The 21771-nt window shown below is 39.8% G+C and overlaps 1 protein-coding gene across 3 annotated transcripts in view; it reads left to right on the plus strand.

Annotated features, from left to right (window-relative positions):
* FRMPD1 (FERM and PDZ domain containing 1) overlaps positions 1-21771 on the plus strand; it is a 202935-nt gene that overhangs the window by 109973 nt on the left and 71191 nt on the right. For 2 of the 3 annotated variants that reach the window (XM_056518316.1, XM_056518318.1), the window contains exons 2-8: positions 277-381; positions 2404-2561; positions 5256-5358; positions 7155-7200; positions 9915-10019; positions 19907-20002; positions 20402-20527. In XM_056518316.1, coding sequence (XP_056374291.1) covers positions 281-381; positions 2404-2561; positions 5256-5358; positions 7155-7200; positions 9915-10019; positions 19907-20002; positions 20402-20527 — 735 coding nt within the window. In that variant the 5' untranslated portion in view covers positions 277-280. The remainder of the gene's footprint in view (positions 1-276; positions 382-2403; positions 2562-5255; positions 5359-7154; positions 7201-9914; positions 10020-19906; positions 20003-20401; positions 20528-21771) is intronic. The other variant, XM_056518317.1, reaches the window with a different exon arrangement.

The raw sequence follows: 21771 nt of genomic DNA on the forward strand, positions 1-21771 counted from the left end.
GAAGATTTTTGGCACCGGAATCTCCACTGTTGATAATCCGCCTCAGACCCCATTGACCCCATTCTCCACTGCTGAAAATCTGCTGAGAGCCAGATACTTTCAAACAAAATCCGCTTGTGTGAACGCACCTTTACTGGCAAAATATTTGAATGCAAAGAAGTTTTCAGCCCAGACGATAATAGTACTCTTACTAATTTCTTAGTTTCTGTTTACATGTGGATCAAGATGTTTAATATTCTTCTGCTCACTTCATTTATTTATTTAAACCCTGTTCAGGTAAATGGAGGACCCAGAAGCTCATCTATTCCAAACACGAAAAGGACATAGAATAGAACAGATGGTAGTAAGATGGCTACGACGGTCAAGAGATAGTTCAACCCGGTAAACTATATAATCCATTTTTTTATTAATCACTTGTTTAAAAATGCCTTGCTATTAATTCTAATTTGTGATTTTTCTTTCAGAAGGGATGCACTGTGTTGCACACTTCATTCTATAGCATTTATTTCAGCAATCAGCACACTGTTTAAGCCTAGGAACATTTCATGGTTCTTAGGCCTTTTATACCCTTGTATTAATTAAAACAAAACTGCTTAACAATAGCTACATTATAGATCAAAACCATGCAGTTTGCTCAGAATATGGTGAAAGGTTCTCGGAAATCTCTGAACAGTGCCTATGACTCTTCGTACTAGGTTTGGCCCATAAAGCAGACATATAGAATAAGTACACAATAGCGTATACAATAACATGCCCATAGATTATCTTGTTACAATGTATGAAAGGGTGTGGTATATTAGGCAGCAAGGAAACAGTCTGTTCTTGAAGTTGATGTTTTGGAAGTTGGATGCCAAAGCACAAAGATCTGAGCCACTGCAACAAATTGTGATGGCTAGATCAGGGTCAGAGCATTTCCAAATCAGCATGTCTTGTGGGGTGTTGAGGGCATATGTCGGTCGACACTTCATGCAGTAGTTGACACGTGCTCTCTGGCTAGCCTTTTTGATATCTGGTATTCTTCTGCTGTGACCATTTGCTTTGTGGAATTATGGTCCCAGCTATGGCAAGCTGGCAGGTCACTTGCAGGAGCTAGAGGGAGTTGGTGCTGACTCTTCTTTTATAGACTTATATGCTATAGAAGGTACCCTCCAAAAGTGGTCCAAGGAAAGACAGATGGTGAACTGACAAAAGTGGTTTGGTCGCCTAAACCTCAAAGTTAAGCCTGGCCAACAAAGGCTACATTGCATAGTCCAACAACAGATACTGTAGCATAATTACCTTAAAAAGGTACTGCTGGTTATGATAAAACGATGTCAGAATACACAGTGCATTGCTACTTGCTGGGTATGGAGCTGCATAGATACAGACCAGTCAGAGAACCCATGCTGACCCCTGTCCACCCTAAAAATTGCCTACAATGGACAAAATGGTACCAGGATGAACTATGGTAAGAAGGCAAGCCAAGGCAGTGTGATTCTCTGGGCAATATCTACCTAGGGATCTTTGTCTTCTTGTAGTTATGTGAATGCTATTTTGTCACATACCTAAACATTGTTGTAGACCGAGTACACCATTCATGACAATGGAATTCCCTAATAGCAGTGGTCCCTTTCACCATGATAATGTGCGGCAGCAACATGGAAAAAATTGTGCAGCAGTTGTTTAAGGAACAAGAGAAAGGGTTAAAGGCATTCACTTGGCTTCCAAATTCCACAGAAATCCATCTGATCCATGGAGGTTTCAACATACACATGATTTAGAAGGTCTGAAAGATACCACAGGACACTTTAAGAGGTCTCGTTCATAACTCGATGGGTCAGAGCTATTTTGGTGGCATTAGGTGGAGCTACTAGGTGGTTTAAAAATTATGTTTCGTTTGTGTTTTTATCTATATGGATTTGAAAATTTTTATCTATATCTATCCGGCATTTATCGGCAAGAGGTAGTCGCAGTGATGTAAAATGTATATTTTTAGTTCTTTAATGCTTTAGTCAAAATGTACATTGTTGTCACAATATTGAAGTGTACCACAGAATTGTGTCATTGAAGTTACAGACCCACTTGAGTCAGGTGGCTGTGAAGTAGCATTTGGACTTTTACAGCTTGATCAAAATGTATACTAAGTATCTAAGGTAGATGTTTCTCTGAGAAGAATTAGATCAATGTATTTTTCTCTAAATGTGTGGTACAATACTGTATTGTAGTGACAATTCATTGCAGGTCTTTATTTATTTGACAAAAGGTTACATTTATATTAACTGTCTAAATAAACTGAAATGGTTATGATAAATTGTGTAGCATATAATAAAAAGGTGAATTTGTTCTACAACACTGAGCCAGCATGTCTTACTGTATTATTCATGTAAGTATCTTCTCATTTGTTTTTTTACCTTATTTTGGAAGCAGGAGAACCTCAGTTGGGGACAGTCCATCCACAGGTTCAAACCAATATGCATGTTCATTGAAGATCAGATTAGACATAAAAAAAGATTTGCACCTGGACAGCTTTGGCTTTGACATCTCTCACAACCTCCCCCTTACTATCACAGCTGTTACTGCAGGTAGGTAGACTTTTAACGTTTATAAGAAGCATGCAATGTAGATTTGGAGATCTAACATCTGTACAGCACATGCAAGTTATGCGCTATCTGTATTTTCAGAATGTTACATAGTACTTTAAAGATTTACCACAATTTACTCAGAAAAAAAAAGACCTTATGTAAATTATGGAGAGGTACGGAAAAAAAGCAGAAAATCCTCGATGGATACGTAAGGAGTCAGAGACGGGAGGATGAAGTTTCATGTATTTTATTCATACACGAAGACTTAGATCTTTTATCCTAGTCTTCGTGTATGAATAAAATACATGAAACTTCATCCTCCCGTCTCTGACTCCTTACGTATCCATTGAGGCAGCGCCACCGCAGGATTTTCTCCTTTTTCTCCGTACCTCTGAATCTCCACCGACTTCGTCCAGAAGCCCGGTTCTCCTTGCAGGCTGCAGCCCAGGATACACCTACTCCCCACTACATCGGGGTTGATGCGCGCATTAAGCTTCACAAAGGTGAGCACATTTTCATTAAAAGGGCTTTTTAACCAACTCAGCCTGCAGAATTACACGAGGCGCTGTCCTCCCATTTTTAACCTATATTCTCCACCTTATGTAAATTATGGCTGTAATAATTTGCTACATTCATCACAATATTACCTAGTCATGTTATTTTTTTGTACACAAAAACTGTCAGAACAGAAATTTGTTTAGGAAAAGATAGACAAATATAAAATATTTTTCTGGCCCATACTGAATGACATTTTTTACTATGATCTTCTGTATTTACATAAATTTATGTCCCATCTGTGTCAGTAAAAAAAATAAAAAATAAATACATGCTTTACAATTTTTCCAGTAAAATGATGCACACCATGGTGGAAAAGAACAGGCCCTAAGACAAAGTATTATATATATATATATATATATATATATATATATATATATATATATATGACACCACTGGTGTTAAAGGGGTATTAAAACATATCCCCTATCCATAGAATAGCATGTAGTATCAAGTACCTGATAGGGGGGGGGGGGGGGTATAACCTGAGGGACCCGCCACAATCATGAGATTGAAGCCCCTGACTCTCTTTGTATGGAGAGGTTGGTCGGCACATACTCCATTCATTGTTCATGGGAGCACCAGAGATACAGGCATACTGTATTTGATTATCTCCGGCATTCCCATATACAATTAATGGATAGGTATGAGTTTCTATCTCTGGAATACCCCTTTGAATGTGGACAGCTCTGCCACTATGTTGTAGTGTCTGTATTGAGCAGGCATACAAGTGAGACACTTTTTGTACCATTTTATCACTTAAGAAATTGGTTTGACTGTCATTTGCATTACGAATATTCCACCCCCTTGTTTTGCAACTTTTCAAAAGAAGTTGCAAATAATAGCACGAAAATGTTTGACAGTTTGTTTACATGTGTGGTATCGCAATGCCTTGATCCAGATGGTACCCTGAGGTCTTCAGTAAGGGCATGTTCACACATAATTTTATATTTGGCCTAACTTTTGCTGTAGCTTAAAAACTGATTTAAAAAAAATGTATCCAAATGCAAAAAAAAAAAAAAAAAAGATATATATATTTTTTTTTTTATTTAGATTTGTTTGTCTGTAAAATGACAGTTCTTTGAGGCTCAAAATGAGCCTCAAAAACTGTATGAACATAGTGTAAGCAGGTTATAGATGTGTATGGGTCAGGAAAGGGGTTCAAAACTATAGCCAAAAATTGGACAGTAATCATTAATCATTTTAGTCTGGGAGATCATCTACAAGTTATGAAGGTTTCAAACAACTGTCAAGTTGCCTAGGCCAGGTAATTCCAGCAAGTTTACCCTAAGACCAGAATGTTTAAGGATAGGGTCACATGTAGTGTATACGTCAGGTATCCCTGTGTGTCTGCTCATTGGAGAATATGGTTACCAAAATGTGAGGCCGTCTGAGAGCAACTGTAACTCGGGCAATATGAAACATAAACACCAAACAAAAAGACCAGGGTATATATTATCAAAAAATCATCAATCTTTATTAGTACACATAATAAATAAAACTTATACTGAGAGGTAGATGGGTTGTACAGGTAGAAAAGTGGAGGACAAGAGGGATGATAACATCAAATATAGATGCACTGGTATTACCATGTGCATACAGCAAGTCATCTAGATAAGTAAAAGACAAATGCTAAAAGAAATATATACAGTATAAACCCAATGGGGTATATCAGTATAAGGTATTGTAACTAGAACTGACAAGCTTAGATAAATACAGTATAAACAACAAAGTACAAGATTCAGCAGTAGCAATAAATGGTCATGAACCCGTAAGGACTCCTCTCACCTCCACTTTTCTACCTGTACAACCCATCTACCTCTCAGTATAAGATTTATGTATTTTTTTTTATCATGTGTACTATTAAAGATTGATCATTGGGGAATATGTAGGTTATTTTCCGCTGTGTGAAATATGCTGTGTATACGCTACCTGTGATCCTACCCTTAATCTACATTTTAGGCTGCGGCCCCCCGCTCTCTAGTTACACCCCTGAATAGATAGATAGATTTAACTGCATGAATTGTATTCACTGTGGTCCGAGCAATATGTTGCAGTAAGAGGCTTTTGTTACATATGCAGATGCTGTCCTAATGTTTGTATATACCGAATGAAGAAATATTTTATTTATTTTATCAGGCGGTCCAGCTGAAGGAAAACTACTACCAGGTGATCAAATTTTTGCAATCAACAATGAAAATGTGGAAAACCTTCATGTTCAGAAGGTAGCGGACATGGTCAGGTAATGCATCTTACATTGCTGTCTATAAAGCTAAGAGCAGGCTTTTAGCAGAGTGCATTATCTGTGTTGGATTATGCATGACACAAGCATAAAAAGACAATGCCGCAGCTAAATCTTGCTGATTCCGCCTGGTAAGTTGTTTGGGAATGCGGAAATGATCCTGCGGTGTCATATTGACATCATGCTTTTAGAAAACATAGGTAATGTTGACAGTCTGCTAATCTTCGGAAGCCTTTATGTACAACACAATACTTAGAATTATTTCTGTAAATCATGTGATCAGTTACAATGATCATTTACATAGATGCAGTAGGTGCCATTTTTTTGACTAAATTGTTCACAGATCATGATTAGCTCAGGGAAGATCAGGAAAGAAAGAGGTAAAGGTAGAATGTTTACTTGCAGTCCCATGTAAAATCACACAATATAATATATTGATTAGTCATGATGCAGGAAATGCACCATGTTGCCATAAGGAAATCCATCTGTGATGCTGATGCAGATACAGTATGTAAGTACAACAAAGCTGAATTTGTCATTGCACTATTTCTTTTACAGTAAGTCATCAGTTTTTACTGGAGCCCTATGAATACTAACACACAACACATTATGATATAAGGTACAATGGATGAAATGTATCTAAGCCGCTGTAAATGAAAATATGAAAAGTGGAGTTGCCCATAGCATTCAAGCACATTGCTTTTACTTCTTAAAAGGCCTCTGAAAAATGACTACTGGAATCTCATTGGTGGCTAAGGGCAGGGCTGACTCCATGTTTACATGATAGAGTTACAGTGGGCTCCATTGTGCTGGAACACCTACTATGCTGTACAACAACACTGTTAATGTTGTGTTTTATATAATATACCATAAAGGGGTGATTTTCCCATAGCAACCAATCACAGCTCAGCTTTTATTCCTCAGATTGGTCTGGTAAAATGAAACCTGGTTGCTAATATGGACAGATCAGACAGTTTTTATACAGATTAATAAAGCTGGGCCCTTATCTATAAGTTTGTGGCTAAAAGGGGTACTCTGGTGGAAAACTTTTTTTTTTTTTTAAATGATCTGTTGCCAGAAAGTTAAACAGATTTGTAAATAAAAAAAATATAAAAATAAAAAATAAAAAAGATTTGTAAATTACTCCTATTTTAAAATCTTAATCCTTTCATTACTTATTAGCAGCTGTATGCTTGCCCACAGTGCTCTCTGCTGACACCTCTGTCTGTGTCAGGAACTGTCCAGAGCAGCATAGGTTTGCTATGGGGATTTTTCTCCTGCTCTGGACAGTTCCTGATACGGGCATCAGGTGTCAGCAGAGAACACTACAGACAAGACAAAAGAATTTTCTCTGTAGCGTACAGCTGCTAATAAGTACTGGAAGGGTAAAGATTTTTTTTATAGAAGTAATTTACAAATCTGATATAGTAGACAGAAAGTCCAGCTCACCGTGCAGTTGTCTTTTCGCCAAGACTGTGCTGTGGCAGGCACACAATGCAGAGAAACAACAGAAGAAGATAGTCCAGCGAAAAAAGGTATTGTGCCAAATAAAATTCTTCTTTATTGTGATAAAAGCCAGCATACATGAACACACATGGACAATGTGACGCGTTTCAGGTGTCGTAGTGCACCCTTAGTCGTACATAATTTACAAATCTGTTTAACTTTCTGGCACCAGTTGATTAAAAAAAAATGTTTCCACCGGAGTACCCCTTTAAGTTTATGTAATGAAACGTTGTGTATGTGTTTTCACCATCATCGGATCTACAGTATAAATATTTGTGCTTCTATTACAGGGACTCAGGGGACACTGTCACGATAACAGTACTCCGAGGCACTTTGGTAAATACAGATGTTATACATTTATGTGTTTTAATAGATCAGTTCATTGGCTTTGGATTCATCATCTGTGTTTCAATTTTGGATTAAGAAATCGTAAAGGCTCTTCTACTCCAATACTGGGCTTCATTGCTTTAAAGAGGTACTCCTGGATACAAAAATGTATCCAGATTGTCAGATTGTGGGGGGTCTGACCACTGAGCCCCCCCCCACCGTGAGCATGTAAACCACCGCACAAAGCGCCCCCCCCCCCCCCCATGCAGCTCTGTGGGAGAGCCAGAGATTGCCGAGTGGAGCACTCCGACTCTCCTATAGAGCTACGTGTGGTTGTCGACATGCCCCATTGAGGAGGAGAGCTGGGCCCCCATACAGGAGAACACAGGGGGTCCTCGTGCGATCTGACACTTATCCCTGTCCTTAGTATAGGGGTACGATTTTGTATCCCGGAGTACTCCTTTAAGTTTCCTTTCCTTTTAGACAGCAAACAAAACATGGGCTGTTTATGGGCTGTAAAAGAAAAAAAACAATACAGTAACTAATATATTTTGAGCCAAATTTGTCATAACGGAGCAGCAGATATCCTGAATAAAGCTGCACCACTATCTCGGTCATTCTTTCGGCAGAATTCATAATTCTGGAATACATTATTGTCCATAGTGACGGCAATGTACGCGTAGTCCTTGAGCGGACTGATTCAGTGGGCGCTGGTCGGACTCGGAATAGAATCTGGCTAGAGATTCCGCAGTGTGAACTTAGCCTCAGGGTATGTTCACATGCAAACAGAAAAAAAATACGACCATACAGCTGTTTTCTTTTTTAGGCTGGGTTCACACATAGTAATTGGTCAATATTTTTAGCCAAAACCAAGAGTGTGTCCAAATACAGAAAAAGATGCAACTTTTTTCTTTGTTGGTTCTACTCTTGGTTTTGGCTAAAACAAAATACTATGTGTGAACCCAGCTTTACTGTTTAGTTCTATTGAATGCAATAGTAAAACGGCCATTAGTACACACACTTTAGTTTTATGGTTGTAATTCTTACAGCTGTAAAAATTAATTAACGTACTTTTTTATTGGTATTTTTTATTGCCATATTTTTTATTGATGTGCATATTCATCATATATTACCAACTGAAACTGACATAAAGTAAATGATAAATTCCTCCTAGTCTTTAAAATGTCTAACACTAAAACATTGACATTGTACGTGTGCTCAGCTTTTCTAATGCATAATTTCATCATTAGACTTTAGAAATCTATGTGTCATAAGTTTGCCCAATGACCCATGTCCTGTCACAAATCCTTTTTAATTAAAAAAAAAATCTAAAAAGTATCTTGGGCTCATTTAACACTTTGTTTTCCGTACATTTTTACTGTATTTACCCGGAAAAGTTCCTGGTGTGTACTGTAAAGGTATCCCTACCCCTTCACTACCAGACACAGGCCAAAAGAGTTTCGTTTTGGCCCTGGTTTGCATTTGGGTTTGTTAGATTAAATTAGCACAGTTCCATGGAGCGTATTACAGTAAAGTATACAGTGCAGTATGCATTTATTTACATATGTCAGATGGATCAGTTTTTGGATAGGGGATAAGATGTCTAGGGGCGGAGTACCTCTTTAAAGCTATGACACTTTAACACATATTTCCCTGTATGCTGCCTGCATATCAGTACAATAAAGGGTAAATAACATATGGTAGTGTATGTCACATTTAGCAATGTGGATTGTGATTTTTATTAGCTACTGTACAATAGTTACAAGTCAACAACAGGCTCAACTGCATGTTACACAATCCATGGCTAGGTTCAGACTGAGGATTTCCAAGCGTAATTCTGCTTAAAAATTACGCTTGGAAATTCTGGTGCTGTCAATGGGATTACACTGCACGGTGCACACTACGGCATATTAGCTGAAATTCTAACGCTGAAAAAATGATCATAGCCGCCAGCTGCCCTCAAATTCTGAGATCTACAGATCCTTGGCTGCAGTTGGTATGCTAGGAGAATGCATTAAGTAGGTGCCAATAATTCTGTAATACTACAGTCTGCATGTTCATTAAAAACTGTGCCAATTGAGTTACCAGACTGTAAATGATACAGAAATGCATTATGACCTGGCCGTTTAATTGCTGCCACCTATAGTGCTGTAGTAGATTGTGTGAAATGTTAGGAGAACCATACCATCATTTAGAGTACTTTTAGCCCTATTAAATTACTTTGGACAGCATAAAGTAAAAATAACTTGTGTCTGAATACTGCAGAGATCAGATTACTTTTCTCATATTTAAACAGTAGCAGAAATTTCAATATGCTTGACCACCCGTTACTTAGGAGATAAGTGCTGCCAGAGGTGCTGATAAAACCCGAATTTAAATCAACATGCACACTCGACTGATCTGAGCATGCATGTTAATAAGGGATACAGATGGATAAAGGACATCTCAAGTCTATGACTGGGTTTGTTATTTCTACTTATCGCTGAGAGGCACAATAAACTGGTTCTGCTATATTGGTTACATTTTTGCCCAATACAAAAACATAATGAAAAATAAACACTATAATGAATCTTCCTTAAGCGTATCAGCCCTTGTAGCATCGTGTTTAAGAACAACTACAATGAAGCAAAAGCAAACAGAAAAGTTGTTCTTTTTTTCTCAGATTACCTGCATGAGTGATCTTTGCAGTTAAAATGTTAACACATTTTCTTATTTGTATGCAGAGTCCCAAGTCATCCTTTCTTACAGCAGAGAAAAGGGCGAGATTAAAAAGCAATCCAGTGAAAGTAAGGTTTGCTGAAGAAGTGATTGTAAATGGCCACACTCAGGTTGGTAGCTTTTCATCTAAATGTTTATGACTGCATACATTTGCTGCTTTGTAGGATATGTTCACACATGATAGATCTATAGCAAAAGGGGTTACTGATTCCCTGGCTTTGTAAGGTGCCATGTGAGTAAGAAAGGGGCTACACGTAGCATTGAGCTGCTGCCGAGATGAGGGGGAAGCCTCGCTTTACCTTTCAGGCACAGTGGGGATCCTCTGGAGGAGGCAGACAGTAGATCTCCGTAAATGAGCAGCAGAAAATAGACATGTCCCGGCGGTGCGCTCTGATTATGCACGGAGACAGGTAGCAGCGGGGACATGTTGGGCGGCGGCAGCAGTGAATGAATGAAGCCTACATGCGGGACATGTAGGCTTCATTCATTCACTGCCGCCGGTTCCCGACATGTCCAGCTGCTGCCCTGCTCCAAGAAGATGAGGAACAGGCAGCGGGAGGGGTAATAAGGACACTGGGAGGGGGAATAAGGATATGCACACTGAGGCCAATAAATTATTGTATATATGCATGGGGGTATAAATTTGGGGGTCACAGTAGTAGTTTAACCCCTTAAGGACGCAGGGTTTTTCCGTTTTTGCATTTTCATTTTTTCCTCACCACCCTCTAAAAATCATAACTCTTTCAATTTTGCACATAAAATTCCATATTATGGCTTATTTTTTGCACCACCAATTTTAAACTGCAGTGAAAAAACCACGGCGAAACGGAAATAAAATTCATTGTTCGACAAAATTGAAGAAAAAATACCATTTTGTAAGTTTTGGGGGCTTCCGTTGCTACACATTGCATTTTTGGGTAAAAATGACACCTGATATTTATTCTGTAGGTCCATACGATTAAAATGATACCCTACTTGTATAGGTTTGATTTTGTCGTACTTCTGAAAAAAATCATAACTACATGCAGGAAAATGTATACGTTAAAAATTCTCATCTTCTAAACCCTATAACTTTTTTATTTTTCCGCATACGGGCCGGTATGAGGACTCATTTTTTGTGCCGTAATCTGAAGTTTTTATTGGTACCATTTATGTATTGCTCAGACTTTTTAATCGCTTTTTATTCATTTTTTCATTATATAAAAAGTGACCACAAATACGCTATTTTGGACTTTGGATTTTTTTGCCCATACGCCATTGACCATGTGGTTTAATTAACAATATATTTTTATAATTCAGACATTTCCGCACGTGGCAATATCACATATGTTTATTTTTATTTACACAGTTTTTTTTTATGGGAAAAGGGTGGTGATTCAAACTTTTATTAGGGAAGGGGTTAAATTACCTTTTTTTCCACTTTTTTTTGCAGTGTTATAGCTCCCATAGGGGGCTATAACACTGCACACACTGATCTTTTACACTGATCACTGCAAAGCCATAGCTTTGCATTGATCAGTGTTATAGGCAGTCGATTGCTCAAGCCTGTATCTCAGGCTTGGAGCAATCAATCGCCGATTAGACGTGATGGAGCCAGGTAAGGGGACCTCCGCTCGCATGCTAGCTGATCGGGACATCGCTATTTTATCGTGATGGTCCCGATGAGCCCGACTGAGCTGCCGGGAAGCTTTCGCTTTCATTTTTGATGCGGCGATCAACTTTGATCGCCGCGTGTAAAGGGTTAATAGTGCGCAGCACAACGATCTGTGCTGCATGCTATTAGCCACGGGTCCCGGTTATTATTAGCTGCCAGGACCGACCCTGTATGACGCGAGGTCACAGAGTTTTATTTACCAGGACCGGGTGTAGGGCATACAGGTACGCCCTACGTCCTTAAGAGGTTAAAAACCCAGCTGGGAGCCCTGAATGGCTCCTCGGTGCCGGACATTCAGGGCTCCCGGCGGGGGATTTCAAAATGGAAGTTTACACAGTATATACATCACAGGGGAGCGCAGAATGCCACCTGCTCCCCTGCTTTATAACTGCTGATTGAATCGGTTCTCAGAAGTGAGACCCAGTGCGATCAATCCCTCAGCCCCTGTACTACTACCCCCAACATGGAACAGATTCTGTTCCATGATGGGGTAGTAGTACAAACACTACTCAATGGGATTATTTTACAGCCGATTGCAACCCATTTAAAAATTATCAAACATATTGCAGAAGGGGCATTTATTAACGGAGGGAGACAGCCGTGTGAGAAGCACTGAAGTGAATGGAACTTAGCTGCAGTACTACAAACAACCTGTCGACCGAAGAAGTGCTGCTGTTTTTGCAAGAAAAAAAAAAAAGCTTTTCTAATTCTGGACAACCCCTTTTATTCATAAGTGGAAAACCTTATAGTTATCCCATGCCTTCCTATGTAATAAAAAGACAAAAACCAATACTTACCTCACTTTCTCCCCCAACGCTGCAGCTGTCATATCTTCTGGCCGCTGCTTCTGTGTGGTTCTTCCAGTGACGTCATTGGAGTAAGGGAGGACAAAACAGGATTGGAATAGGAAGATATGACAGCTGCAGTGCTGTCATATGGGGGAGCAAGTGAGGTAAGTACATGGGCTTTTATTTTTTATCACACGGGAGGCATGGGTTGTCCAGTATTAGAAAAACTCTGCTTCTTTTTATTTATTTATTTATTTTTTTTGCTAATACAGCACCACTCCTCCCCACATGTTGTTGGAAATCAGTGCCAGTTCTACCCATAGGCAAAATAGGCAGCCGCCTAGAGCGATCTCTTGATGGGGGCACCACTCTGCACGCTGCAAGATGGGGACGCTGCCCAGCCAGCACCACCATATCGCCCTAGTAGTAAGGTAATCACATGAGAAGGAGGTTTGTTACAGTGTGATATCCCAGTAGCAAGGAGATTACATAATAAGTAAGCTTGTTACAGTGTGTCACCCTAGTATGGTGATTACATGATGAGGAGTGTGTGTGACTCCAGTAGTAAGGTGGGGCGTGTCAAAAGTTGAAGCCATGGGGCAGCAAAGGGGCAGCAAAATTTGCTTTTGCCTAGGGTGGCAAAAATCCTTGCACCAGCCCAGTGTGTAATACTGCAGCTCAGTCCACTCTAGAGTTCCTCGTGGAAGTGCCTCCATGACATACACTCAAGGGATGCTGGAGACTGTGACTGGTCACAGTAAATTCATATATCTGCATAAGCCAGTGATTGGCTCTAATATCCTATGCACAGTGAATGGAGTCATCATCAGGTGACTTCCACCAGATACTCTGGACTGTGTCTACGTTTGAGACAGGGAAATTAGATTATGAGCCCCACTGGGGGCAAGACTAATGTGAGATAACAAATTCAGAACAGCACTGCTGAACATCTTGCCGATATATAAACATCAGTAAATAGAAAAAAAGGGCTACTATTATTTATAGGCAATATTGTCATAAAATATCAAAACATATATATATATATATATATATATATATATATATATAAAGAGAAGGCCTGACTCACTGACTCATCAATGCCCAGCCTAAACCCTTCGACCTAGAAAGCTGATTTTTTTCACAGGTGTTGTTTTTAAGACGTAGTCGAGGAATAAGAAAGGATTTTTCTAAATTCAACCCTTAAGGAGGTGAAAAAGGGGTTACAAAGTTTGTATGAATTATCCCCTTGCCGCAGAACGCTAGGTATACCCGGCGCTGAGGCACGGGAGGGTTATGAAGCGAGCGCAGGAGCTGAGCTTGCATCATACCCGCACGGTCCCGGCTGCTATCAGCAGGACCCGTGGCTAATGCTGGGCATCGCCAATCCAGCAGATGTCCTGCATTAACTCTTTAGACGCAGCGATCAAAGTTGAAAGAATTCAGGTTGTTTGGATTCCCGTAGACTTTACCCAGAGCGACCTCATTACTATAGGATTGTAAAAAGTAGATCTATGTTACCCCAAATTTAACGCTAGCGAAGCCGCGGGCAAAAGCTATTTTTTTTATATAAATATTCAGTAGAACTGTGTTACAGAACACCATTTTCCACAAGTTTCCTATGCAGCACTGTACAATTGCTGTTTTACATCAATTTACAAAATGCCAACCCCTTTAATTTACCTTTAACACATCAGGTAGAGACAATTACAGCCACATTTCTTGATTAGAAGCTCACGGGTGTTGTAGGACAGTGTATTCTAAACACCACTTACAGGAAGCCGATCTCAGGCAATACTGTCCTGAGGGCCAATAGTGATCATCCTGCTCACACCATTAGAGCAATACCTGTTGGTAAATTTACCTGCATTATAAGAAATTGCTCTTTGGAATCTGACTTCCAGCAACAGGCAAAAGCATTGGGCAATCACCTGTGAGAATTGGGGGATAGCAAAAAAAAACAACTAGATAGAGCCATGAACATTGTTAAAAACAAACCTCGTAGATTGCAAAGTAGGGAGACACATAACACAGGAACACGAGAACCACTTAAGAAACAGATAGTAACTATTACTTACAATCCACAGTTTGATGCAGTTAAATGTATAAATAGGCATTTACATTTGCTAAAAGAAGATGCCAAATTTGCAGAGATTCTATGTAAAGTGTGAGAAGGTGAAGGGCATGGTGGTTGACGGGCGATATGTGTCACCAAGGCTCCTGGCCTTGGTGAAGTAAGCTGGTATTTATTCTGTGCTGCGATGCAGATTGACACTATGGCAATAGTATGGCTGGAAGTCCAATCTGGACGGCTCTTACTGGGAATGGTCAAGTGTAGGATGGGGGCCATTCCCTACAATCCAGGCCGCCTTTGGTTGGCCTTAAAGGCAGCTTGCTTCACCAGCTGCGGGGGACTTGCATGTTGGAGCTCTCTCTGCCAGAGTGGTGAGGTGGAATCTTCCCTGTGTTTGCTCCAAGTTTGGAAGCTGGTGAACAGCCTGCCTGGAGGCCTGGAAAAAACTTGTTTACTGCCGTATGGCATGGACTCAGGTGTGAACTAACACCTAAGGAACGCAAGTGGACTTTGTTACTTTTTCTTTGAACTGCATCTAAGACTGTTTTTGCTGTTTGCCAAGTGTGAATAAAACACTGAACTTTGATTTGAAAAGTACTGTTTTCTTGCCTCTATACTGCAACCGTACCTATCTGCAAGAGCGAGTAATCACAAAAGGGTGTAGCAGTTGTTCCTGAAAAGGCTACCACTTTAAAAGATAGCTTGGCTCCCAGCTTAGTGGTGTCACAGATGCAGAATGTGAATAGGTGGCTAAACAATGCAGGATCCTACAGGTGTGGGCCCACAACCTCAGACCTGCGGGTATGGGAAGATCTGCAAATAATTTTCTAATAGTTCAGAAAACAAAGTATACAAACTCAAGCAATATATAAATTGCAATTCTCAAAATGTATGTTAGTGAGTGTGTTGCATGCAAATGAAATATGTAGATTACACCTCACGCATGTTGGAAGTCAGAGCTAGAGAACATCTAAATGTTGCCACGGGACCAAATAATACTCGCAATAAATCTGCGGCTTAAATGCATTTTTTGGAGTTACAGGGCGGTAGCACTAAGCAATTTAAAATGTATGGGATTGAAAGGATTGTATTTACTGCCAGAGGAGGTGATATACAGCACAGACTTTTTGATCGTGAAGCATTCTGGCAGTTCACATTGAATACAAGATCCCTCCATGGATTGAATAAGAGATGAGAATTCATGTTTCACTATTAAATATTTCAATGTTCATATTTTTATATGCACTCATGCATGGTAATTTTGCTTTGCAGAACATGAGTACAATATAATACAATATATACAGTCAACTTAAGAAGAGGACAAACGGAGTACACACCTGTATGACTTGCTGTGTAGATTTATTCAGAGTTCACATGCTGAACATAGACATCCCTTCACCCTGTGATCCGAGCAGGGCTGGAGCGGCAGGAGTTTGCACCTGAACGACAACGCTGTTTCACACCGCAAGGCGTTTCCTCAGGTCCCCGGTGACAGCTTCTTGTTGCTCGGTCTAGTACTTAAATAGTGCACACTCACTTAGTGCAACAAGTTAAAACATTTCTATAATGGCCCATATTTATTAATCAGCCTGAAACACTAATTGTCTGTTTTTTCTCATAACAACCAATCACAGCTCAACTTTCACTTTACAGGAGCTCATTAAGATATGAAAGCTGAGCTGTGATTGGTCGCTGTGGGGAAAACCAGACAATTAGGGTTTTAGGCTGATTGTTAAATCTGACCCAATATGTATCAAAATACAAATACAAAACATAACAATAATTAAATAGTACTAAAAACAAAAACAACCTGTATGAACTACAGAAATGAGCCCATTTCATTACGATCATCGAGCCCTAGGGCTCCAAGTGCTTCAGCTCTAATAATCCAACGCACCTCAGCACGTGCTAAGCTCTCATGTCTATCTCCACCTCTTTCTGGGCACATAACCAGGAGGCTTGCTTCTCCTCTATGCACCTCTTGCATATGTGTAACAAATCTCTGGGCTCCCACTCCTGTTCTAACGGACCTTAGATGTTCCTTGATGCGCAAATGTAACTTTCTTTTCGTTTTTCCTATATAATAAAATCTACAGGGACATATCATGCAGTACACTACGAACGTGCTCTGACAGGTAATCAATTGTCTCACGTTGACCCTGCAAGCACCGAGGGAGAAAGTACCTACTGCTAAGTTTTTTTGGCAAATGGAATAATTTTTAAATTTCATATTCCCAATCAAAGTTATATATTTTAACCAATTACGTTTATTTCTTCTTGGTATTATTTTCTTGCTTAGTTTTTAAAACATTACCAATGGTTTTACTGCGACTGAAGGTAACTATAGCACTGGAGGTGTCAACTCCTGTCAAATCTTGCTCTTGTTGAACAATATACTAATTTCTTCACAGTACTCCATTCATAATGTGATTCATGGGGGTGTTGGCAAAAGAAAAAAAATGTCCTTAGTTTCTCTGTTGGTGTGAGTATCAAAAGCTTTCTCAATAATCTTTTTAGGGTACCCCCTTTCTAGCAGTCAATCCATTAAATCTTTAGCTTTAATCAAAAAATAATTGTGATAGTTATTAATTTGCTTAAGGCGAATGAATTGACCGTAGGGTACGCTGCGTTTGACACAATGAGGGTGCGAGCTATCAAAATGCAAAAGCCAGAAGGATTATGAGGGTATAACAGCAGAATTATGCAAAGCGAAACTTGAGCTTCGCACAAAGTTATCCGAACCCCAATACACTGCATTTTCCCAGAATTTGGAAAAGAAATTTCTACAACTTCAAACAGTCCTGAAAGAAACTAAAAAAGACAAGTTCCTAAGGGACAAGAAAGATTTCGAAACGGATATGGTATTTAACAGGGGAAAACAGTCCCAACAGAACAAGATGGGGACCTGGAAGAAGAATAAAAAACGACCACCATTTTACCGTAAGAGAAAAATATTACAGTCAGACTTTCTTAATACTGAATCGGACACTTCTCTATCTGATGACTCAAGGGAGGGTACTGCGAGCACTAATTCCACTAATGCCCCAGCATCAGTCACTTTAGAAAAAGGGGTGGCAGGAGATGGCGGAGAAAGCAGATGAAATCCTTGGAGACATGCAAAGAAAGCAAAGTCTATGACATGGGATCGGACCCTGCCTCCTCGCTAGTGTTAAATTTAACTTCTGGAGACTGTATTTGGGTTCTCAATAGAGGTTTGAATATTGGATTGTGTGATAAATTTGATGTTACCCAATTTGAGATAGGTTTCTTTAGGGTAATACGTAAACTAAACCTCAAAAAATTATTTGCAAATACAAAATCAAATAAAAATGTCAGTAGTGCAATACTTATGGCTGAAGCTGATGTCCCTTGTTGCATAGGTCCGTTGGGGTTTTCAGTGGTTAAGGATTTTTCCCATGAGGATGTACTAGCTACCCGAATGTTAGCCAATCTAGAAAGGGATGGATCAGTTATGGAGACTGGAAATGAAGGGTCTTTGTCAGAAGATTCAGATGGCATGGTACCCTTTACAGGAGGTAATAGATCTAGGTTTAATCCAACGTTAGTTCCTGGTAGCCCTATTGATATTTTCTACAAAGTGGTATTAAAGGATATCAAAGCCCTCATCTACCCTAAACCCACCCCTAATATTTCTAAAGCTGATGAACGGCATTGGAGTGGCTCGTTACCCATAAAGAGATCATTGTCTCTAAAGCAGCCGGGGGGGGGGTAGTTGTTTGGTATAAAAGATGGTGAGAGAACAAAACAAATATAATACTTAGAGAAACACCAATTAGGCTCAGATAGTATTAAAAATAGATGCTTTACTCAAATATAAGGTAATAAACAGTAACGTGCTAGGATGGGAGGATGGGGCACAGGTGAATTCCTACACTGGGGTCCCTACCTAACTAGGTGGGGATCTCCTGATACTAAGTGTGGATAGGGGTAGGAGAAAAATATACAGATAATAAATTGAAACACAAATCCGCGGACCTCTCTTGTCAACGCGTTTCGCCCACAAGTTTTTAGGGCTCATCAGGGAGTGAGAGGAGGCCACAGTAGAATACTGGTGTGTGGTTGTTTTATATATTAACAAATACATGAATAAATGTACACAGCAGGTAGGCAAAAATATATATTAGATCCATAACTAGACAAGGGTTGCTAGTTTTGAATTCTTATCAGTCTAGCATCGAATTCATATCAGTCTCTTGTGTTGGAATCCTGCCCACAAGTGTAGTGACTTGTTGCAGATGCGACAGCCACACCCATCTTATAGTGACATTCAAAAATTGATAATACAGTATCCAGATTACTAGACCTGTAATCTAAGAGACCGTGTCCCCAAATATGTAGGGCAAAGATGACTTATATGGAGACAGGCACCAGACCAACTAATAATTCTTGTGTATGATGCCACACTGATTAGGTGATCAAATAAAAAAATTATGAGGAGGGCAGGCAGAAATATATAGCAAACACATTGATGGGGGCTTAATAAGCTATGATAGTGAAGAGCCGGTCATGGCTGCCAATGAGCATGGAACCTGCTACTAGGTCTAGACCTGAGGAAATGGCTTGCGTCGTGAAACAGCGTTGTCATCCAGGTGCAAGCTCCTGCCGCTCCAGCTCTGCTCGTTTCACGGGGTGCAGTGCAGTGCCCAATCGTCTCTCTCTTTTCTGCTTGGTATAATACAATATATGCATATTAGAATATCGTATTATACCATTGTGACAGTAAGGCTCACATTTTTGCTAGATAGATTGCAATAGTAAAATGTCCAAAAATCATGCGGTATAACTAGGATATTCTTATGGGTTACCTGTGAATACATGAAGTTTTAATTGATGTTTTTAATGTCAAGTTTCTGCTCCTCTTACTTGGGTGTATGCTTAAAGAGGAGTAGCAGCGCACAGGTGCATCAGTCATCAAGGGTGCGCATGCGCCCAAAACGTGTCCGGCTCTAGTGGTGTGGTCATAGTTAGGTGGTGTGCATTGTTCTGTATCATAGAATTTTAAATGGTTCGATAAAAGTTTGAAGTTTTATCGAGTGATGCTGGATCGTATTGCTTCTTTCTCATGCATTAAGCAGCAAAACTATGCAATGTGTGAACACAGCTTTAAACATTTGATAGGTATATAGTTGTCTTTCATTGAACTGTGGACCATGAAGTTAGTTTATTTTACCAGCATGATTTGTTTTGTGTAATAATGGCTTTCTATGAATGATCTATACTATCTAAAAACCACATTTCTCCCAGAATTAATATGGACCTTTGCTCTCATCCATTTGCCTCCCATTTGCTATTTTGTAATTTACAGTAAAGTGAATTTCCTGCTATCACATTCTGTAAATAAGACATAATCTGGTTTAAGGCCATACCATATTCTCAGAGGAATTTTCAAGGATTTATGTCAATAAATAGGAGTCCATCCTCTTGTATGTTTCTAACATGCTGCTCTTTTGTTGTTTTTTTCAGGGGAATTCACTTCTGTTTATGCCTAATGTCCTTAAAGTCTACTTGGAAAATGGTCAGACAAAAGCTTTCAAATTTGAGAGGAAAACAACTGTTAAGGTAGACGTATAGATGAACTTATAATTTATAATGATATTATACCTGTTTATGCTTATTGTGTTTGGATGCTGCTGCCTTATTATCACTCCAATGGGTCCAAGCTGTAATACTTGGTGATACAAGCTGATACAACCCACAATGAAACAGCATGTTTATGGCTGTCCATTATCATTGACATGTCCATGCTTTGTCAGAACTGTATATTTTATTATGTCTCCATGGAGCTTAGACCAACTAAATGTATTATGCACCCACAGTAGAAATTGAAAGAATTGATGTAGACTATTAGGGGGTTCGGTATAAAAGTAGGGGGTGCAGCTATGTAATATTATAGGTAAAGTCTTCAGAAAATGAGTAACCCTGGTACAATAACTGCTACTAATATTGTTTTTTTTTCAGGACATCCTTATGACCCTTAAGGAGAAGCTTTCCATCAATGTAATTGAGCATTTTGCACTAGCTCTAGAAGAGCAATATAATATCTCAAAGCTTTATATACTTTATGAAGATGAACTTATAGAACAGGTAAGCTTGGCAATTTTATAGAGTAACCTACAATATTGTAATGTTTTATTTTTCTATCAGAATGATGTATGTAGATTTTTATGATATTTCCTAAATTGTTGTTAGGCATTATTCACATCTGCGTTGGAGGCTCAGTTAAAGGGGTAGTCCAGTGGTGAAAATCTTATCCCCTATCCTAAGGATAGGGGATAAGTTTGAGATCACGGGGAGTCTGACCGCTGGGGCCCCCTGCGATCTCTCTGTATGGGGGCCAGGCTCTCCGGCCAGATAGCGGGTGTCAACCACAGCATGAAGTGGCGGCCGACACGCCCCCTCAATACATCTCAATGGCAGAGCCGGAGATTGCCGAAGGCAGTGCTCTGGCTCTGCCATAAAGTTGTATTGAGGGGGCGTGTCGGCCGCCGCTTCGTGCGGTGGTCGACACACCCCCTTCCCGCGGGCTGTCGGGGCATGGTACAGGAGATTGCGGTCGGACCCCCGCGATCTGCAACTTATCACCTATCCTTAGGATAGGGGATAAGTTGTTCACCACTGGATAGCTCCTTTAAAGACTTCGTTTGGGGCCAGAAAACAGAGCCCAATTCCAATCAATTTCAATTCTCAATTAGGGTTGTGGAACTATGTTACTATGCAACTTCTCTATCCATTGTTAGGAACTGAGCATAAGGCTATGTTCACACGGCGGAATATTTGTGGAATATTAGAGGGCAAAGCATTTCCAAGTGGACTCCGCAGAAAGAATTGACATGCGGAGGGCGGAATCATATTTCTGCGGCAGATGTTTCCACTGTGGAAATTCCTCCGAAAGAATTCACATGCGGAGGCCGGAATCAGATTTCTGCGGCAGATTTTTCCACTGTGGAAATTCCTCCGAAAGAATTCACATGTGGAGGCTGGAATCGGATTTCTGCAGCAGATGTTTCCACTGTGGAAATTCCGTTGTGTGCACGGTACAGCAGAATTCCATTAAAAACAACAGAACTCTGCTGCAATTGAATTTCTGAGTGGGATTTTTCTGCTGGATTTGAAAAATTCTGTCGAGTGAACATGGCCTAAGTGTTACTTATTAGTGACTATTATGATTTAAAAAAAAACAGCTCCTCCTGCTGAGCTGAACAATAGCAACAAGCTGGGCCTACCTGGCTCAAGCATAGCACAAACAAAAAACAAATAAATACACAGCTGTGCCTATTGGTGGCACCAGTGAGTATGTAAAATATATAATATGAAAAGTATCAACAACA

This window comes from Hyla sarda, chromosome 1 (genome assembly GCF_029499605.1).
Source record: "Hyla sarda isolate aHylSar1 chromosome 1, aHylSar1.hap1, whole genome shotgun sequence".
NCBI classification, from domain to species: domain Eukaryota; kingdom Metazoa; phylum Chordata; class Amphibia; order Anura; family Hylidae; genus Hyla; species Hyla sarda.